The sequence below is a fragment of the Channa argus genome, chromosome 22, assembly GCF_033026475.1.
Source record: "Channa argus isolate prfri chromosome 22, Channa argus male v1.0, whole genome shotgun sequence".
Taxonomy (NCBI): domain Eukaryota; kingdom Metazoa; phylum Chordata; class Actinopteri; order Anabantiformes; family Channidae; genus Channa; species Channa argus.
The window spans coordinates 9468142-9487782 of record NC_090218.1 but is presented as its reverse complement, the minus strand read 5'-3'; the positions used below and the strand labels follow the sequence as shown (position 1 = coordinate 9487782).

The 19641-nt window shown below is 40.4% G+C and overlaps 2 protein-coding genes across 3 annotated transcripts in view; both read right to left on the bottom strand.

Moving 5' to 3' along the window:
- Positions 1-10832, bottom strand: part of slc22a4 (solute carrier family 22 member 4) — a 30967-nt gene extending 20135 nt beyond the window's left edge. Inside the window, exons 1-10 of one of the 2 annotated variants that reach the window (XM_067491362.1) lie at positions 9577-10068; positions 8459-8562; positions 8230-8384; positions 7757-7928; positions 7339-7465; positions 7109-7209; positions 6763-6977; positions 5643-5825; positions 5210-5345; positions 3219-4850 (exon numbers count right to left, since the gene is read on the bottom strand). In XM_067491362.1, coding sequence (XP_067347463.1) covers positions 4772-4850; positions 5210-5345; positions 5643-5825; positions 6763-6977; positions 7109-7209; positions 7339-7465; positions 7757-7928; positions 8230-8384; positions 8459-8562; positions 9577-9984 — 1680 coding nt within the window. In that variant the 5' untranslated portion in view covers positions 9985-10068 and the 3' untranslated portion in view covers positions 3219-4771. Of the gene's footprint in view, positions 1-3218; positions 4851-5209; positions 5346-5642; positions 6618-6762; positions 6978-7108; positions 7210-7338; positions 7466-7756; positions 7929-8229; positions 8385-8458; positions 8563-9576 lie in introns of those variants that run through there. The other variant, XM_067491361.1, reaches the window with a different exon arrangement.
- A 136-nt stretch (positions 10833-10968) lies between these two features.
- Positions 10969-17758, bottom strand: slc22a5 (solute carrier family 22 member 5). Its single transcript, XM_067491355.1, has 10 exons — positions 16828-17758; positions 16648-16751; positions 14308-14462; positions 14005-14176; positions 13785-13911; positions 12793-12887; positions 12445-12659; positions 11883-12065; positions 11595-11730; positions 10969-11241 (listed from the first exon to the last, which is right to left on the bottom strand). The coding sequence occupies exons 1-10, from the start codon at positions 17215-17217 to the stop codon at positions 11139-11141; spliced, it is 1680 nt and encodes a 559-aa protein (XP_067347456.1). The 5' UTR covers positions 17218-17758; the 3' UTR covers positions 10969-11138.
- Between the last annotated feature and the right edge of the window lie 1883 nt (positions 17759-19641).

Genomic DNA, 19641 nt, shown 5'->3' with positions numbered 1-19641 from the left:
GAATCACTCCTGACTTCTGCTTTATGTGAAACACAACACAGCTGTTTTGAAGAGTGCTGCCTTTCACAACAGTGTTTCTTATGTGCGTCTCCTCACTCATCTTAGGAAATCTCCAGAAACTAAACTATTCACCTTATCAGATTCCTATCATTGACTGATTATAACTGATTATAAAGGCATTTAACAGAAAAGTATGTCATGAAAACAAGGCATACTTAGGCATTTGTCTAAACACATGCACACACCCACACACACCCACACACAGGCCTGGCCTAATGGACAGCCAAGGGTCTTGTGCCTCATGTCAGTCCAGGTTTGTGATATCTTTTATGGCATTGTGATGCACAATTGTGGAGCACAAAGGTTCTCATAAAGCGGTTATGTAAAGGCCCATCCTGGCTGGTTGGGTTCAAAGTAAAACAAGTCTCACTGCCCCACTTTACAAGAATCATTTCCTGTTTTGTCTTAAGAATGTACACTCTTATTCAACAGCTCTGCAGAGTGACTGTGAGCAAATAAATAAAGTGACAGTAATGCTTCTTTGCTGGCTGCTGCGGTCTGTTCTTCTCTATGTACACTCTCACACATGCAACTTCCACAAAAAAGTTCAGCAGGTGATTTCAAGTTTCAACACAAGTACAAGGCAAGTCATCAGCCCAAACACATTTTCCTTTTTTCACAATGCAAGAAGAGAACAGAAGCTCCTGGTTATATGAAAGGCATGAGCGCCATCAAGTGGTCAGTAACCATACAGAGCGTAATCAAACGTAACAGGGACGTCTGGTGTTCATTTATTAAAAAAAGAATTTATATGCTGCTGACGTCAGTGGAGGCTCCACACGTACTATGTTAATGTACGTAGAATAAGACAGCAAAGTATTTTAGAAGTAAAAGAACTCATTTTGAAGCTTGCTGCAAAATAATTCTTAACACGAAAATAGTGTTTTAAAGTGGTTTCTGGTCCAAATGGCTCCATGTGTTTCTCCTTCATTACCAGTGTGTCAAGTTACTAATTTACTCAAGTGTAGTACTAAAGTACAAGCGGTGGATGAAGTCTTTGAAAATTGAACTTGTATGTGAAATTAAAAATACACAAACCAAAATCAACCGAGCAAAGGTAGAAGCACCACATTTAGGTAAAAGTATGTACAGTACATGATTTACTATTTATCTAAAATGTTAAAAGTAAAAGCACTTGATATTTCAAACTGAATACTAGTAAACAAAATGAATGAAAATGTATTTGGTAAAAAAAAAAAAAAACACAATCATCCATTTAAATCATTGTGCTTTAGATAGCAGGGAAAAAGAACATTCTGACTGAAAACCTGATTGGTTTAGTGAACAAAATCCTATCTCACCATTGATTCATTTATAGTAAAAATAAAAGATAACTGCTGTACTGTGAAATGTGTAAATTAACGTGATTGGTGACGTGTAACACAACTTTAGAAATGTAGAAACGTAGTGGAATATTTGCTCTTAAATGTAGTAGATTAAAAATACAAGTAGCCAAAATTAAATTTACTTCAGTAAAGTACAGATATGTGAAAATTGTACTTAACAGTATTTATAGTAGTATTTATACTATGCAGTATTGCTACTTTTACCACTGTAAAAGATCTGAATATATTGCTGTCCACAGCTCATTACTCTGTTTGGTAGTTTTAACTCTCAAAACACGGCTGATATTGTATCACTTTACATTAAGGATCAGAGGTGCAACAAGTACTCAAGTCAATTATGCAAATAAAATACAGTGAACTGTCTGAAACTTTGCATGTGGGACCATCTGAAAGTCACTAAATCAATCCAATAAAACTACAATATTCATGTAGAGCAGCATAAAAGAGAAACCCCCTTACAATAATAGGCAGGAAATGACCAGTGCCTTACACCGTAGGCGCTTTGGCGACACCCAGTGGCTCTTTACGTTACAGCTTTTACGCAAGTGAATGAGTAGCGGATGTAACGTGTATGTCATGTAACGTTACTAAACGGGGGCTGCCCCCCCCCGCCCGAAAAAAGACCATTTAAAACAACTACACGGCGAGAATCCAAATCACGATCACGACGCTCCCATGGATTAACAAACATCGCATAATGTTGTTGCCCCGAGGTTTTTTTTTTTTTTACACGACCGACAACTCATTTAGTTTAAATAGTGCGTGTGGAGCAAATGGTTCCTAGTTTATTTGTATTTAATATATCACTGGGAAAATACACATCATCCAGACATCGATCCCGATTAAAAGTGTGTGATAAGTGTATCCAAAATGTACAACGACTGCAAAAACTACACCAAAGACAGATGATTTGCCAACACATCCAGCTACGTGTTCACCAACGGGACTTCATGGTCTTTTCCGCACAGTGGCTTTTAACCGTCATTCAAATCATTGTTTTTAAATACAAATGATTAAATGACCACAAACGAAAAGACGCGTTTGCGAACCAACACATGATTATATATGTTTTTACAGAAATAACGTCGGAGATATTCCTCATCAGCCACATCATCAGCACCATCTCAGGCAAGAGTCTCCAGCCTCAAGTCCACATTCAGGAGAAAACTCACCTCACAGGTTCGAGTCCGTCTTCTTATTCCATTTGGACTTTATGGTGTGAAGAGAAATCCAGCGAACAAAGAATCAAACGGTCGTCCAGTGTGTCTCCAATTTGGTTTCACTTTCCCTTTAACGGGCTGCAGGACCCGGTCCCTGGGCCCTGCAGCTGCCGAGCAGGCTCAGGTCGCATTGCCACTACCCCGTGTGTTGTCAGAGAGAAAACAGCAAGTGCAGCTCATTTTGACATATTTGAAAAAAAAAAAAAAAACACGGACTGTGAGTAATTTCCGAGGTGCTAAACGAACGCACAGGCATCCTGTGAAATCGGAATTGAAAATGAAATGACTGAGTCGTTCCATGGAAACAGATGATGCGTGCGGTTCTTTCCCTATTGCAACTTTAAACCCAGCAAGCGCTGTGAAGATTCACTGCAGAGCAAAAGACTGGTCTGAACCGTTGCAGGCATTTTAAAATGAAAACACGTAAAAATAAAAGCATCATCATCCATCAGTTTTCTGCTTCTCAAATCTCAAGTTTCAGGCATTGTCATCCACTCACCGACTCGGCAGCAGCAGCCATAAAAGCATTCGCTGCTGTAACGTTTTTCTCTTCATTTAGATTTCAATATATCATCTGTTCGTGCATTTTTACCTCAGTTTTCCGATTTGGTCTTCACCAACGACTAGAGGAACATTTCCAAAATGTCAGCAACAGGAAATCCCCATTGCTACAAACGAAGCAGCAAAGGACGTAAAATCCTTAGAAAGGCAGCTTTGTTGAAGCAGAATGCAGCTGGATTTCTCTTTTATTTTGTCCAGGCTGAACAAAACAAAAGGGATCCTGTGAAGCTGCAGATACTTTCTGACAATACAAAGCGGGCTGGGTGGCATTAGTGCAAGTTAATGGAACAGTGAAAAAAAGAGCAAAATAAAAGAGCAAATCACACCCAATAAACTACAGGCCAACCTCCAACATCCCCCTCCATGAAGTTTGAAGACCTCTGTCTACAAACGGAACATTTCCTGTCTTATAACCAGGTTGGCCTGGTCTAACCAGGTCTTATAACCTTGTTGACATTGAATTTACCTGCAAAAACCAGTGAGAGACCAGCAGGTTGAGGTTTGTGGATCTCTCTGATCTTCCAGCCTTCTCATTTTGGTTTATGGTAATGACAATAAAGCTGCCTGCACATTTCTTTAGTTTTGAAGACAACTCCACTGTCTGTGTGTCTCATTAAGAGAAAGCTAAAATATAGCAGGTGCTAGTTATTGGATGAATGTAACATGGAACTGGCTGCAGGGTAACACTTGTGCTGAGGTGAGACAGAGTCTGATGGCATCAGGGTCCAGGCTTATTTGGAGCATATAAACCTTTAAACGGTTGGCTTCAGTTAACTGAGATGTCACAATAAAAGGCCAGGGTTTTATATCTGACGTGGGATCAAATGACTCGACACAGACACGAAAAAGAAGCAGTATTGAAGCTGCATAGTTATGGCAATATAAAAGTCAATAAATGTATCTTGAAAACGACCGAACCTCTCACAGGAGAATGATAATCATCTGTCAGTTGTGGGTTTAACTTCTGTCATAATCTATCAGCTTGAAGATAAGAATATGAATAAAGGCAGCTGCTTAGAGCAAAGCTGCACAAATTAAAATAACATCCACTTAGTTTGTCCGGACATGAAAGAAAAAATACACTGCTACTGTTCACAGAAGTGCATAATGGCATTTAGTATTTGTATTTACATTTGCTTTAGGAGGAGCTGTTAAATTAATATAGAATTTAACAGTCATAGAAAGTATCTGGTGCCAAAATGATGATTCATATCAGTACAAGTCTGCGTGTTTCCCCAGTGTTTAATCTAAACTTTATGTTGCCAGCTTCACGTCGATTTACATAAAATACATACGGCTTGGTGACTATACTTATTTGGTGGATACTTTAATAAACTTAAGATATTAAAAAAATTTTGTGTTACAACGAATAGAAACTGTTTTTATTGGTTGACATGGTGCTTTACAATAAGTTAAGTAGGTCAAAAATGCAATTACAATCTAGGATTTCACTTCACAAAAACAAAACATATTAATAAGCAATCACTCAGCAAAAAAACTAAAAATGGTTTTAAATGTGTGACTTAATGTTTCATGACATAAAAAAAAACAACAATTAAAAAAAAGCACAAAAATCATAATTAACTATAACCTGGATTCTTTAATCTCATAACAAGACATGCTCTCGCCATTTCCAGCTTCCTTTTCTTTTCTCCATCTCCTCCTGTGTAAACATTGAGAGGATTTTTAGCTCATTGGTCAGTTACAGGCTTAGTTGTAACGTGGGAAGAGCTCAACCAAAGTCATTAATGATTAACTGTTCCATGCAGCACTTTTAGGAAACTGTTGACAAAGACCCTCAGAAGAGACACACTACAACCTTAAAATGCAAAAATGACAAACGTAATTTTGTGAGAGTGACAGTCCTTAAAACTGTCTGCACTGTATCGGCATTTTATTGATTTTGAAGACGTGCATCTCATGAAACATAATGTTACAAATACGCAATAATGTTTTCTCCTTGACTCAGATTTTGTGCTTGCTTTGTACCTCACTTGTAAGATGTCCAGTGTGTAAACTCACCTGCACATCGGCTGCATTTGTGATATGGTCTCTGGCAAAGTCTTCCCAAAAGTTTCTGGCAACAGGAGACATAAGAGGGCACCAGAAAGGGCGATGCCTCCCATCAGTATATATGGGAGTGACTTAAAGTACTGTCCTGTAAAAGAAGAGACAAGAAATAATACAGGGGAAGCAGAAAAAGTATCCTTTGTTCAGACTGTGACGATGCAATTTTCATTTTTTAAAAAGTCACTTCCTGTTACCTGTGAAAGGACGGTTAAAAGAAAAACAAAAGGACATAATTTCTTTTTTAATCAATCATTTAGTCTTTAAAACGTGACCAACAGTGTAAAGGTCTAAAAAGTCTTCACTTTCCCATCATATATCCGAGAAAGGAAAACAGCAGCATAATGTCACGTGTAAATTCTTTAATAAGAAAACCAAAGGTACGTGCCCAGGTAGATGATGAAGGGGGAGATGATGCTTCCAATGCGAGCAGCCATGGAGCAACAGCCCATACCTGTGTTTCTAATAACAGTGGGAAAGAGCTCCGACGTGACTGCATACACCACACAAAATGCTGCTGTGATGCCAAACTTCCCCAACATCTCAAGAAACACAGCCACACCTGGTAAACCTAAGATTAAAAAAAAAAAACTTTAATTACAGCAAACACGAAGGAAAAAGAAAAAATGTAATGACATTATAGCTGCTTATACAGTATACATTTATCTATGCTGATAAAGAGCCTTTATATCCAGGCTCTACATATGGTAGTTCTCACTAATCAGCCATAACCTTATGACCAACTGCCTAATATTAAGTGAGTCCCCCTTTTTTTTTCTTTTCTTGCCAAAACAGCCATGACCCATTGAGGCATGGACTCCACTAGACTGTAAAGGTACAGTATGTTGTGGTATCTGGCACAAATCTGTCAGATGTAGATCCTTCAGCCCTTTCAGCGAAAGTTGCTCTGTTTATTAAACACCTGTCGCCTCCATATTTGTTTTTGCAGAAGAATGTGTGAGAATTTCTTTTCCCACAGCATTTGCTTAACTTCAACAGATCGATCGGGATTTTACTGCCCAGCAACTACTTGAAGCAAATCTGCTTAGTTCGTGAAACAGAAACTAGTATTGGAGACTCAAATGTAGGTACTTGTACTTGTCTGGGGATCCCTAGCGATCACAATAGTGGTATATCAGGTTGTTATTACTGTAACTGGGAAAACTTCAGTTTTCTAACATTAGTGTTTCGCTAAAAGCTCCACTGTACTTGAAGGCCCTGCGCACAGGTGATGTGAATTATTGTAGCTGATTGGACTTTGTTCAAGGACGGTGTTTAAAGTGACATCTCCGTCACATTTCTGTTAGTTTGTTGCACCAACTTACACCTTTATCAATTCCACTGGTCCGTGATGCTTGATAAACTATAGTGGAGCAAGAAAAAGCAGCAATAATCAGCCAGAATACGTGAAAGCATCTATACACTTTTATGCTTTTCGTGACAAAATCTGACACCGCGTGTCAACATGTAAAATCCCATCAATCAACCACGACCTTCACGAGCATTACCTATAGGAATAAGGTGAACACAGAGGATCATAATGCCTCCGAGGAAGAGTGTGGAAGACTGGCAGAAGTGCCTCGAGCAGTACTGAAGGAGGAACAGGGCAATTATATATGCTGGCACCTCAGTCACAGCAGACAGGAAGCAGTTTATGTAGGGGTCGCCGTGCAGGTTTGAAGTGTTGAGGATTAAACCGTAGTAGCTAATGGTGATGATAATCCTACGTAGACGTTAGGGACAAAAAGTGAAAACATGAGTTCACGGAAAAAGCCCTAAAGCGAAATCCAAAAGGTAAAGTCATAACTATCTTTTACAGCCAACACTTATGTCATGAGAAAATCCTAGACGTACCACAGAAGTGAACAGAGTAATGTAATAGAGAACATGTTACAGCTGCTCAGGATGACTAATACATTGTATTTCTTTTCCTTCATAGCCAATGCATCTTCAACCTGGGAGAAGCAAGATGAAATGAAACCAATGAACATTTTTTAACCTGAATGATCCGGTCTGGAATCTGTTGATGAGCTTATGTTTGTCCTCAGTTAAAGAGCGAATTATAAACTAGGAGATTCTCTTACCTCAGCTTGTGTAAAAATGGCCTCTGGTGCTTCTATGTTATTTCTCTTGGCAGCGTCTTTCAATATGGCCTCAGCCTCCTCCACTCTTCCTTGAGACAGCAGCCAGCGAGGAGACTCTGGGACTAACCTGACAACATCACATTCAGATACACACTAAATCAAAAAACTCGACATGCAGTTGGCACAACTGCAACTTGTCCATGAATGTCTTTCAGTGCAATGTCCTTGATGTCTCGTTCTGGTGTGCCATATTTGGTTCATTAGAGAAAATATTAATTAGTGGTAATATTCTCAGCCAAACATGGAAACCAAGAATGTACGGAATTCACTCGAACCTTTTTCTTATGTACAAACACCAGAGAAAACCCTGCGGTAAAAGGACAAACCCAAACGCAGCATATGCATTTTTGTGTCTTACCACCACAGAGGGATGTAAATTAGGCCAGAGGCAGCCATGGAAATCAGCAGCATCCGCCACTGATGGAGAAAGTAGGCCACTGCAGGCATCGCCATGTACCCCAAAGCCGAGCCCATGAAAACTCCAAGGGAGCAGAAGACCATTCTGGATTTGGGACTTAGAATTTCTGTACCTGTGGGTTTAACAGATTCAAAGAGACATATCAAAGTAAAACCAGAGATTTGTGTTGATTTTCTGCAAGTTAGGTTTGTGAGATCAGCAACAAAGAGCAAGAAAATATAGACTGTAATTGCACAAACATTCGTGCGCAACCAGATGTTTTAAATTGTAATTATTTGGCTTCAACAAACATTATTTTAAGAAACTTGTAGTAAAAGAAAGTGTATATCAGTGCATATTTTTTTCTGGTAGACAGGAGTACTAAGTACAATTGCAACTGCATGTGAAAACTGCATGTTTAGTGGAAAACATACCCAGTACAAATGCAATTATATAGTTGGAGTATCCTCCAGCACCCACGAAGAAGAAAATGAAGCTGAAGATTTCCCAGCTCGGGGAAAATATCTGCGCAGTGATGGCCACGGTTTGAAGAGCCATCATGGTAAAGAGCGCTGGCCTCCTCCCATACCTGTGTAGGAAACGCATGTCATAACTGGACCCCAACCCTCAAAACGCTCAGACGACGCTGTGCACAGAACAAACCTGTCGGACATCTGGCCTGAGAGAAATGCTCCCACTAACACGCCGATGTAGTGGATAGAGGTGGTCAGTGGAAGTTTGTACCCATTCTCACAAACCAAGTCCCACTGCAAACAAACACATTTTGTCAGTCTTCCAGCGAGCGACTCACAATGTAAACATCTGAAATGTGTAACTCATGTGCATTTTTGTTTTTTGTGATAATCATATAGAGAAGTCTTACTTTTATTTACTTACTTTTCGTTATATTGCACAACAGCAATATCCAAGGTAGCAATTAAAGCAGTCAGCAATACAACAGCAGTTTGGCCCTGGGATGGCAGGCTCTGTATTATTTATCACCTCACTGCACAAAACCTCCAGAGAACTTACCACGGCTCTGTCTGGAGGGTGTCAAGCGCCCAAGTATGTGTGTGAGTGACAGTGGTCCAGCAGTAACCAGTTTACTGCAGGCCTTGATGAACCTTGATGGTTCATAAGGTCCTGACCATCGACACCATTGTTTCTTAAGCTGAGTGAGACTTTATGAAGGGACAGTTAAAGTTACGCAGCCTCAGTCTTTACCAATTAGGTGACACTTTGTGACCCACAGCATCACTTGAGTTAATCATTTAAGTTTGTGCATATTGTATATGTAGTTTGACTCGTTATGTATCATTTTGGGCCTGTGTTGACTCAGAAAAAGCATCACATTCTTGGGGTGTCATGTGTTGTATGTATGTTCTTATTTATTGTATTGTAAGATGTATGTTCAAACAATCATTCTGTCTTAGGAAAAGAAAAAAAGTTCAAAGAAATCTAATTTAGTTCCAACCAAACATCATATTTGGGAGTCGTGACCATAAAAAGGACTAACAATCTATGATTAACCTGATGATTCAAAGTCTGCCCTTTGTCCCTGCTGAGTGAGAACTGCAGTCATTTAGTTTCTTTAGATTGGACTTTGCACAATGAAGTCTGTGTCTGTGTCTGTATGAGTGTTTTCTTTACCATATCCTTGGGATTACTTGATTTCAAACATATTAAAACACATTTTTGTTCGGGTTATCGAACACTCACTGCTGAATACCTCTTATATTTGTGTTTAAACAGCGTGAAGTGAATTGATGACGATCTCTCACCTCTGTGACGATGGTCGAATGGGAGATGTCCTCGCTGTATGTCCACCCGTCTAGACAACTCTCCAGAGGAATGTCACTCACATTCACGTTCACATTCGGGATGTATTTACTTTGAGAGTAGTTCCTCACAGCTTCCAAATTGAGCCTTGAACACGAGCTGCGTGTTGTAATCCCACCAGCAGTTTCCAGTGGGATCGTGACATTTCTCCACGTCTCACTGATGTTATAGAATGCAGGGATGTAGCACTCATGCGGTGGGGTGTCACCTACGAATACTATATAGATGCCAACAAACCCATTTGGGAGGATACTGATGGCCAGAGCTAAAAAAACCTTGAGCTGAAAAGGTCCCCAAGCTCCAAGGAAAGATGTAATGCTGTCATAGTCTCTAATTTTTGAGCTGTCCATGATTGCACCAAAATATTTAATATTTAAAAATGGAAGAATAAAAACCACAGGAAGACACTTTGTCACGTTCTGTACCGCTCGATGTCAGACATTTGAAGCCACGTGAAATGTTGAGCCAAGTTCAGGTTTTATATGTTGCCTCTCCTCCTCTGGGAGGTTACACATGTCACACGGGGTAAATTCAAAAGCCCGCTTGTGAACCCATGCACAAGTTGATTTTGCTACAAATTTCTTTCAAGATTGCGGATTTTTTTGCCTGTCAAGGCAAAGACGAACATGTAGAAAGCGTATTTGTTAAATAGAAGGCAGGAGACAATCATTCATGTGTCCCTTTAAAAGGGAGTTAATGATTTTCAAGCAGGTAAAACAGTCATAAAGCTGATTGTGTGTTAGTTCCAGCAATGCTTGAGTTATTTAGTTCAGACAGAAGGTTTAAAGGTAAAGAAAGTCATAACTTATTTATAGACAACAAAAGTCCTGTCGCAGAGCAGCCCATTATAGGAAATTAATTCAGTATTTCATGCAGGTATGTAAATAAATAGACACAGTGATTAAAGTCAAACTGTGCATTCAACATTAAGGACAGCAGGCTGTGTATAAGTACATTCTTTGTGGCATTTCAGTCTATAAAACCTTCAAGTTTAAATCTTATTACATGCAGCGTAATAAGGATTAACTCAGAGTTAATCTAAAACACACAGTCACGTGATTTGCATGTAGCAATATTTCATTTTCTACGATTACCCTCAAAGGAATTTGGTGTGATGTTCTAGGGCCCTCGAATTTGGGAATCCACATGTTAGTTCACCGTTACACTTAAAAATAATTACACATTCGGACACACCACCGATGGAAAAACAAAGAGGTGAAGCAGACGATTGTTTTTTCCGGCAGCAACGACAATGGCAGAAACCAAACTGATTCAAGAGCTGCTTTTAGTGGATTAAGGAGAAAAACAACTCACGCGGTGACTCAGAAGGTTCGTACGTTCAAGCTCAAAGTTTTAATTACATGTTGTGGGAAACAGAGACCAATCAAATGCACGTGTTTTCTTATCATTGCAACATTTATAGAAAATGAATTCACACTTATCGACTGAGTAAAAAATTATTTGAAAAAACTTTCAAGTTTCACGCTGAGCCGTCTACCCAGAGCTACAGAGCTCTCTGCCTGTCACATTTGCCCTCTAGTTGTATAGACAGGCTGCTCCTTCCTCCATTCTCAACATGTTTCTTCTTCTTTGGTCGACTGCACAACCTTTAATCAAAAGCCCACGGGCCACACAGAATCCACAGAAGCATAAACGATTAGTGGACATATCGCACATATTTTTTGGTTTTGCTTTCAGGCCACTGGCCACTTTATTAAGTACACCTGTGCAATCTAATACAATGCAAAACTGCAGCTCTGCCATGAATTCTGCTTTCAGGTTATAATTTGTTACTATTCCAGTCAAAACTGTCAGAGAGGTTTATTATTGTGTTTTGCATGTGTTTATCCCCATGAAAGTTTGTGCAGGTGTAGCTAATGAAGTGGCCACTGAGTGTACTGCTGACCAGACAAAGGTTCTGTGAAACACAATGACCTGTAGTGTGAAATTTACCACTCACCCTTGATATTCTTGCATCTGCTCCACTGTTTCTGGAAGATCTTTGTTGAGGGTCTCCGGAAGGAAGAAGTTGACGACAGAGGCAGCGATTGTGAGACTCCCCATGAGAATATAAGGCAGAGCCTTATTATACGTACCTGGAAACAACAGCAGCAGACAAACATTTTCATATTACTACAGTTGTTATGCATTTTTGCCGTTTTTCTATCTTTTAAATATTTTGTACAACATACAGTCAATGGGCTCTTGACATGAGTAATTTTCACATGATACTGCCTCCAACCTTTACCTAAATAGATGACATAAGGAGCCGTGATGCTGCCGATGCGCGCGGCCGAAGAGCACAGTCCCATGCCCACATTCCTGAGTACAGTGGGGTAAATCTCAGCGGTGTAGATGTAGACGATGCTGAAGGCCATGGTGAAGCCGAACTTCCCGGTCATTTCCAGAGCCAGAGCAACATACTGAAGGGCTACAGAGGAGGAGAGAAGATAGTAAAGAGAAGACGGTAGTGTAAGACCCAATCCAATTTTCATTTGAGTTGCACACACGTTTGCACTGAAGTAGTAGTAGTTTCAGACATGCTAGAATGCATGATCTACAAATTTATAAATACGTTTAGGTCAACCTGAAACCCATTTAAATTTGTTATAAAGGGGAAAAATATGGGACCTTTAAGTAAATTTTGCATCACTCTGCATCAAATGTTGTGCACAAAGAAAACACACTACATATATTGTCAGTTTTGCAATTCAGCTTTTCCAGCTGTGGCTTGTGACCGTGAAGCTCTTGTCTGCAGTGTGTGGTTCTTCTAGTGTCATGTCATTTCACATGATTAAAAGTAGCCTTACTATCAGGGATGAATTGGATGAGCAGTAGAACTCCTCCGCCTACGACGAGGAACGACGACAGAAGTGCTCTTCTTGGACACTTTTTTAGCAGCCAAGTGGAGACGACATAGGCAGGGACTTCGGTTGTAGCTGAAAGGAAGCAGTTCATGAAGGGGTTCCCACTCAAGTTGGAGGTGTTGAGGGATAAACCAAAATACCCGATGTTTATTGCCATCCTAAAAAAAAATAAAAGTAATTTGCTGTTATTTGTCATGTAAGCATCGTAGGATCCAGGGTTCATTGCACTTTCTCCTTGAAAGACGTGAACACCAACATTATTTAATGTCAGAGAAAAAAACAAGCACTCACCACAGCAGGAGACACATCAGCGTGATGCATCTGATATTCTTTGACTTGAGGACATCGAGCATGGTATACCTCCTACTCGGAGGGGTCGTTTGTAGCTAAAACCAGAGCACGTGAGAGAATTTATGCGCTCACATCTCAAACACAGCACATTACCAGCAGACTGTGTTGACGAACCACTGGCGTGAATGTGCTTAGAGTGTGGGATTACATGAAACCGTATCTTCTAAGCCATATTCACAGAATTACGTCGGAATCCAGTTTGGGTGAAAATAAACACATGAAATAGAAAATGTGAAGTTACGTCAGCCCATGTTAACTGGTAAAGGATCGGGGTACACGCTCTGTTTATCTGTGCCTGTTACCTGCTTATCTTTTGTTTTGTTTGTCTGAGACGTTTAAGTTATTCACATTTGATAGAGAAAGGGAAAGATGAAGGAGACCTGGAAGAATGAAAAGGCAACACTAAGCAGTAGTTTCTGAGAAACTGAGTGTTTATACTTTGTGTGAGTTTGAAGCTCGCAGGCTTTCGGCTGAGCTGGGTCCTGCAGACTCCTGCTATGACCTACTGAAACAGCAGCACGGACCCTAACTCTGCGACAGAAAAGCGGGGAAATTAACACAGTACGGTTCATTAAAAACGAAATTTCAACCCTGCGACATCCACTTTACATTTTCGGCTTTGGTGTGTTGCTTTGTAATTACTTGACATTGAACCAGCTTTTGCTTAGATTAGGCAGAAACAGGCATAAGAACAGCCACTGTATGATACCTCAACCACGAGAAGAACAGTGAACTGCGATCCAAACCAGTGGCAGGGATTATATTTTAACATTAATTAATTTTAACATTTAGTTTTTAAATATTATTACATTTTCCATCATGGGATTTCTGTTCCTAGACTCATGTGCGCAGTGTAGACACTGTATTAACTGCTTCTATGTCTGATTGAATGCTTTTTCAAATTAATAATAATAAATGTGTGTGCATCTCACCTCAGCTTCTTTGAAAATGACAGGTGGGGCCGCAACTTTATTTTTCCTGGCAGCATCTCTCACTATGGCCTCGGCCTCCTCCACTCTCCCCTGAGTGATCAGCCACCGTGGAGACTCTGGGATGAACCTGCACAATCAATCAAATATCCACCAAATATCATGTTTTTGCACAGGACGTTAATGTTTGTTCAGAAATCCTCAACGAGCAGGAGTAACGCACCACCACAGCGGGATGTACACAACAGAGGTTGTGGACAGCACAGCGAGCAGAGTCCTCCATTCTCTGATGCCGTATGCAATCCAGGGTAGTGTCATGTACCCGATGCAATAAAAAAGGAAGGCGCCGAGAGTTGTGAAGAGCACTCGCATAGTCTTACTCAACACCTCCGTTCCTGTGCAACATGAAGATTAGATTAGCAGACAGTCAAAGCCACGATGAAATGAGTCAGCTCGTCAACCTTTTCGTTTCATTTGTGCAGGTGACCGCTGTTACTGAATGAGCTTGTATTTTTACGATTCATACCTAAGACAAAAGCAGAAATATAGATGGATATCTGGGAGGCTCCAACGAAGATGAACATGATACAGAACATCCTCCATGACCGAGAGAAGGACTGAAGCAGGACTGAGACACACTGGGCCGCAAGAGAGATGAAAACGACCTTCTTCCTCCCAAACCTGAAGAAGGAAATTGATAAATTGACAGTTATTGATATGCTGTACTTTGTCGACGACTGTGCCTTTAGGGAATAGAATGAAATTCACATTTTTGTGATTGTTTTGTTCCCTCTTATGCTAAAACCCATAATTCTAGGTCTATGCAGCTGGTCAGTGAACACAACCAAAGATTTTTTTTTGGTCAAACCGAGGAATGTTCTTCACAGGCCACCTTGGACCTCAGACCAGCTGTGTGTTTGTTTGACTTGCTGAAGAACAAACTGAGGGCACAATTCCCACTAAGCATGTTACACATGTGCAGACATCTGCACTACAAGCGTGGCAGAACATCAGCAGGGAGGATGTCAAGTGTCGACAGCAGCCAGTCTTTATGTGAGAACTAGGACATTTTGTTTTCCTGTTTTTTAGACCATTTCATGCCCTGTGCCGTTTGTGCTACCGACGTTCTGTCAGCATCACGTTGTGCAGCTAATCAAGAAGATTGTTGCTGTCACTTCCTGTGTTTGCAACATATTTTAGTGATTTAGACGAACTGTTAAAAATAATACATTTATAATGCGTTGGAGGACTAAACGTGCCTCATGGTCACTCAAATTTCAGAGCCATCCACTATAATCTTGGCCTTTCATGGACTTTTACACTTCATCCTGTGATTTTCAAACGAAGGAGTAGATTAAAGTGTCCACACTCATCTAATGAGAGGCCTTTGAATATCTGTGAGCATACCAGATATTGAGACACATGAGTCATTTAAAACTTTGTCACTTGCAGCCAAGAAATCGTTCATATCATGTCAGTGAACTAATTTTTGCCTATAGACTTCACAGTAAAAACCGAGAGCACCACAACTCCAGAAGCTGAATATTACAGATAGAAAGCAGGTCAAATGGCCATTTTAAGAGGAATTACACAACTTAAGGGCAATTGTTAAGGGCAACTTAGCTTAAGGGCAACTTAGCTTAAATTTTATGTCTTGCAGTCTTCTAATTTATTATCATGGTGGCAGTTCTTAGAATAAGTTGGGTTCTTTTTTACTGCAAAGGGAATATGTTATTATAAGGTCTTGTAATATGTTAAGAACTTGGCTACAGTAAAGTGTAGGGTTATTATGGACATGACCTCTTGACCTGTCCCCAATACTTTGTCCACGTAGCTGAATTAAAATAAATAAATCCCAATGTTATAATGACACTATTCAGCCCATAGTTATGGTTTGCGATGTAACCTACTACCTGCTTTAAACCACCCCACAGTCTTTCTGTAACCCTTTTTGTGCCTAAATCTAACCATAAGCATGTTTTTTGGTGCCAAAACCAATTAATATTGCAGCTCTTATAAATAAATGATAATGATCCACTGTGATTACCAGCATTAGGAGCGGGGACCTACTGGCGACCTACTGACAAAGCAGTTGCAATGTTCCAAGATTAACAGAAATTAAGCAACTGCTTTTCCTGTTCAGGGTCTTGGGGGGGTGGAGCCTATTCCAGCTGTCATAGGGCGAGAGACAGGGTCCACCATTCAAAGGTCTCCAGTTCATCACAGGGCCAACACAGAGCGACATACACAGACAAACATTGACACCTACGAGCAATTTAGAGTCACCAATTAACATGACATGCTTTGGACTGTGGGGGGAAACTCGTGCAAGCACAAACATGCAAACGCCGCACAGAAAAGCTGGATTTGAACCGGGGACCTTCTTCTAACCACATCACCGTGCTGAGTATAAACATTCTGATAGCCGAAAAAGGAAAGCAGCAACAGCACAAGAAAGAACGCGATTTAGACATGAACTTTTAGTCCAGACCCTCTGGTACGTCGTGTCTCTCATTGCAGCATCATTCCACAATCGTTATTATTTTAAAAATATGGCTTCAGGTAAAGAAAAAACCTGTCTTGCTAAACAAATCCTGGCTGAAGGTTTTCCTGCCACAGTCTTTCTACCTGTGGGAACAGTGGAGTCTTGCCTACAATCAGTGTAGGCAAAGTGGAGAAACAGTAGATGGGGCTGTTGGTATTTTAATAACAGATAATCGTGTCCAACACATGTTCACTGCTGTGTGTAAACTTCACGCTCTAAACCATCGTTTAGTTTTCTTTCCAGAACTTGACAATTCAGATTGGAATGAAACAATATAAGGAGCATTTGGGTGAATTGTAATAATATTTAAGCATGAAATACCTGTCGGAAAGCTGTCCTGAGATCAGGGACCCCACCAGGTATCCCACAAAAAGAGCTGAGGATGCAAAGGGGACTTTCCAGTGGTTGTCACAAACGAGGTCCCACTGTAAAAGCACAAAGTTTAAAACAACAGAAGGGAAACCAAAAATGACCAGAACTGAAGTTCTTACAAAATCTGACCTCAGTGACTATGTTGGACTGGTAGATTTCCTTGCTGTAGTTCCATCCATCTTTACATCCTTCCTGCTCCAGGTTAGTGAGGTTGACATCCTCTCCAGGAACATATCCTCCAGCGGAGAGATTTCTAACCACATCCAGTCTATATCTGCTGCACTGGCTCTGCACCTCTTCGCCATCAACTACTGTGAAGGGAATGATGGCGTGTCTCCACTCCTCTGTTAAGTTGTTGTCCGGGACCAGACAGTGGTGCTTTGGAGCTGCTCCAACAAAGACAATGTAAAGTCCGTTGAATCCAGTTGAGACAAAAACTGTGTTAAGGAGGAAGAACGTGGTCCAGAAGTAAGGACCGGTCTGTCCCAGGAATGCTGTGTCTTCATCATAGTCCCCCATTCTTTATTAAAATGACCTCCCTGCTCTTGAGGGAGAGGAAGACAAATCCACTGAGATTCTTCAGAGTGTGTGACGTTGTATCCCTCCCAAAGTCTTCAGCTTAGAGACGCAGGGTTGAGCTCTCTGTTAGGTAGACTGAGCTGGTCCCTTAGTGGGACAGAGTCACAAGTGAAAAAGTTTCCAGTCCTGAGAGACTTTCAAGGGGACACAGAAAGACTGATGTCGCCACCATCTCCTTCCTGAGCAGGCAGGAAAACAACTTGGCTGAGATTTGTGAATGTGCGACCTGCGAGTGATTGGATTCGATTAACTGTGAGAAAAATGATCAAAAAGCTTCAGAGTGGCCAATCTGCCCACCCAGCCCCCCGCACCCCTGTGGTCAAAGTGGTATTTTCTCTAAACAACATTCCACACTTTTAAATACCCCAAAGAAGTGCACGTGCCTGTACTCTAAATGTGGCTAAGTGGCTTTAAGCCTCCCATTGGACTATTTTAAAGCAACACTGCAGAAGGAAACACGGCTTTATGTAAAGCTCAGAGGCAACTGAAGCGCTTCTCTATGCAGCCTTTAAAGTGTGCGGCCCAATAAATGTGTTTGAAAAAGCTAAAAAAAATACAACCCTAAATTACACTTACTTTAACAATAGCACATTTTAAGCCTAAATGTTTGTTGTCTCTCTTCTGCTTTCTATGGAGAGCAGGGATGGGAGGGGTGAGCGGCTCCCAGTAGGAGAGGAGGTTAAATTTTACACGAGTTCGCCACGATGCTCGTTAACCACACATGCAACAAACATTACACGGAATTTATCTGACACCTGCGGAACAAGCAGAAAACGTCTTTGCTTGTGCTCATTTTAGAAAATTGCTGTGAAAGAGCTGAATAAATGCTAATCTTACTCAGAGGCCACAAAACTGATCAGGATATATCCCCTATACACAATTTACAAATAAATAAAAGCAAACTTTCAGTGTCAGGCTGAAAGACAATGTACACTATTTACAGTACTTCCACTATTTCCTCACTTCTCTGCCCAGGGGGGGAAAAACCAACAAACCATTAATCAGCTCAATCAGTACTCATACAAACTTTCTTTCACAAAGACAATCAAGGTGCAAATGTGTGATATTTAGGCTCCACACACAGCTGTGATGAACGACATCCCTATATGTGCCCAGATTAGCTCAGTCACATGTTTATCAGTGAAGACACTGAGTTGCTTTCAGAATTATAATAATTAAGAGAATTTGAAAATGTGTTCAAAAACAAACATGCAACCATAAGTGAATAATGAGCTAAAATGTTTTATTCTGTCCAGGCTGTATGTGAAACTGAACATCTATGTATAAAGGGCCTCCCTCAATAAAGTACTATTATTATGTGATTTTACTAATCATTCTGAACTTTATGTCAGTTTATTGCAGGAAGACTTGTCCTCTTAGATGCAGAATGATACATTATTATTATCTATATACTGCCAATATTTGATACATATATTTTTCTTTGCACACAGTGCTGGAGACAGCACATCCCTCAGTTAGAAACCTGTCGGTTTAATTATTAACATGGGCTAAAATAAATTCCAATTTACCCCAGATGTTAGTTGTGAGGAGTTTGTTGTTTACGCAGTCATATGCATGTGACATGTAGGAATAGCACATGGATGCCAACAACAGATGCATTGTTAAAAAGGTTTTTGTGTTTTGTTTTGTTTTTACTTCCAATACAAACTAAATATTTGTCTTATATTATTAAGTCACAGACAGTGTGGTGAGGGTAATCTGTTTTGGCAGGAGGGCCAAGCAAATCCGTCAATTATTTAATCACCCAAAACATTTTCAAAGTTTCAAATCTTGTCATAACAGTTTATGTCAAATGACTATTCCAACTTGCTTTCATTCCGTCACTTTCATTAATTAAAACTAATAAATCATAAGGAATTTGCCTCCAGCTCTAAAAGCAGGTATTCAACAGCGTATTAATAAGGTGGTGACAGAAAGAAGTGAACCTGCTCTGTGAATGTAGGACACATACACACATTATGGAGGTGTCAGCATGAAATTGTAGCAACTATAGTTTAAAAAACAAAAAAGTGCAGAACAAGTAGCAGCTTTAAAGGAGAGTTTTAGGTCCACTCAGCATTACGGGCCTGGTGCTGAAAGCTCCGTTTAATTCAACTCTTTATTATTTAGCTGACAGGGATACAGAGATGGACATGACTCTCCTTTCTTTGTAAGCTTTACACGTGACAGACGGAAACCATGCATCTGTCCGACACATCTGCCTGTCAGCACCTGTAAAGCTCACTCATAAACACGGCAGATGTTAATGTGTTTATTCAGTTCTAAGCCTGAACAACTACGGGTGGTGTAACGGCAACATTTTCTTGGGTGGGTGCTTGAAACGTCTCCAAGCAAAGGCAAAGA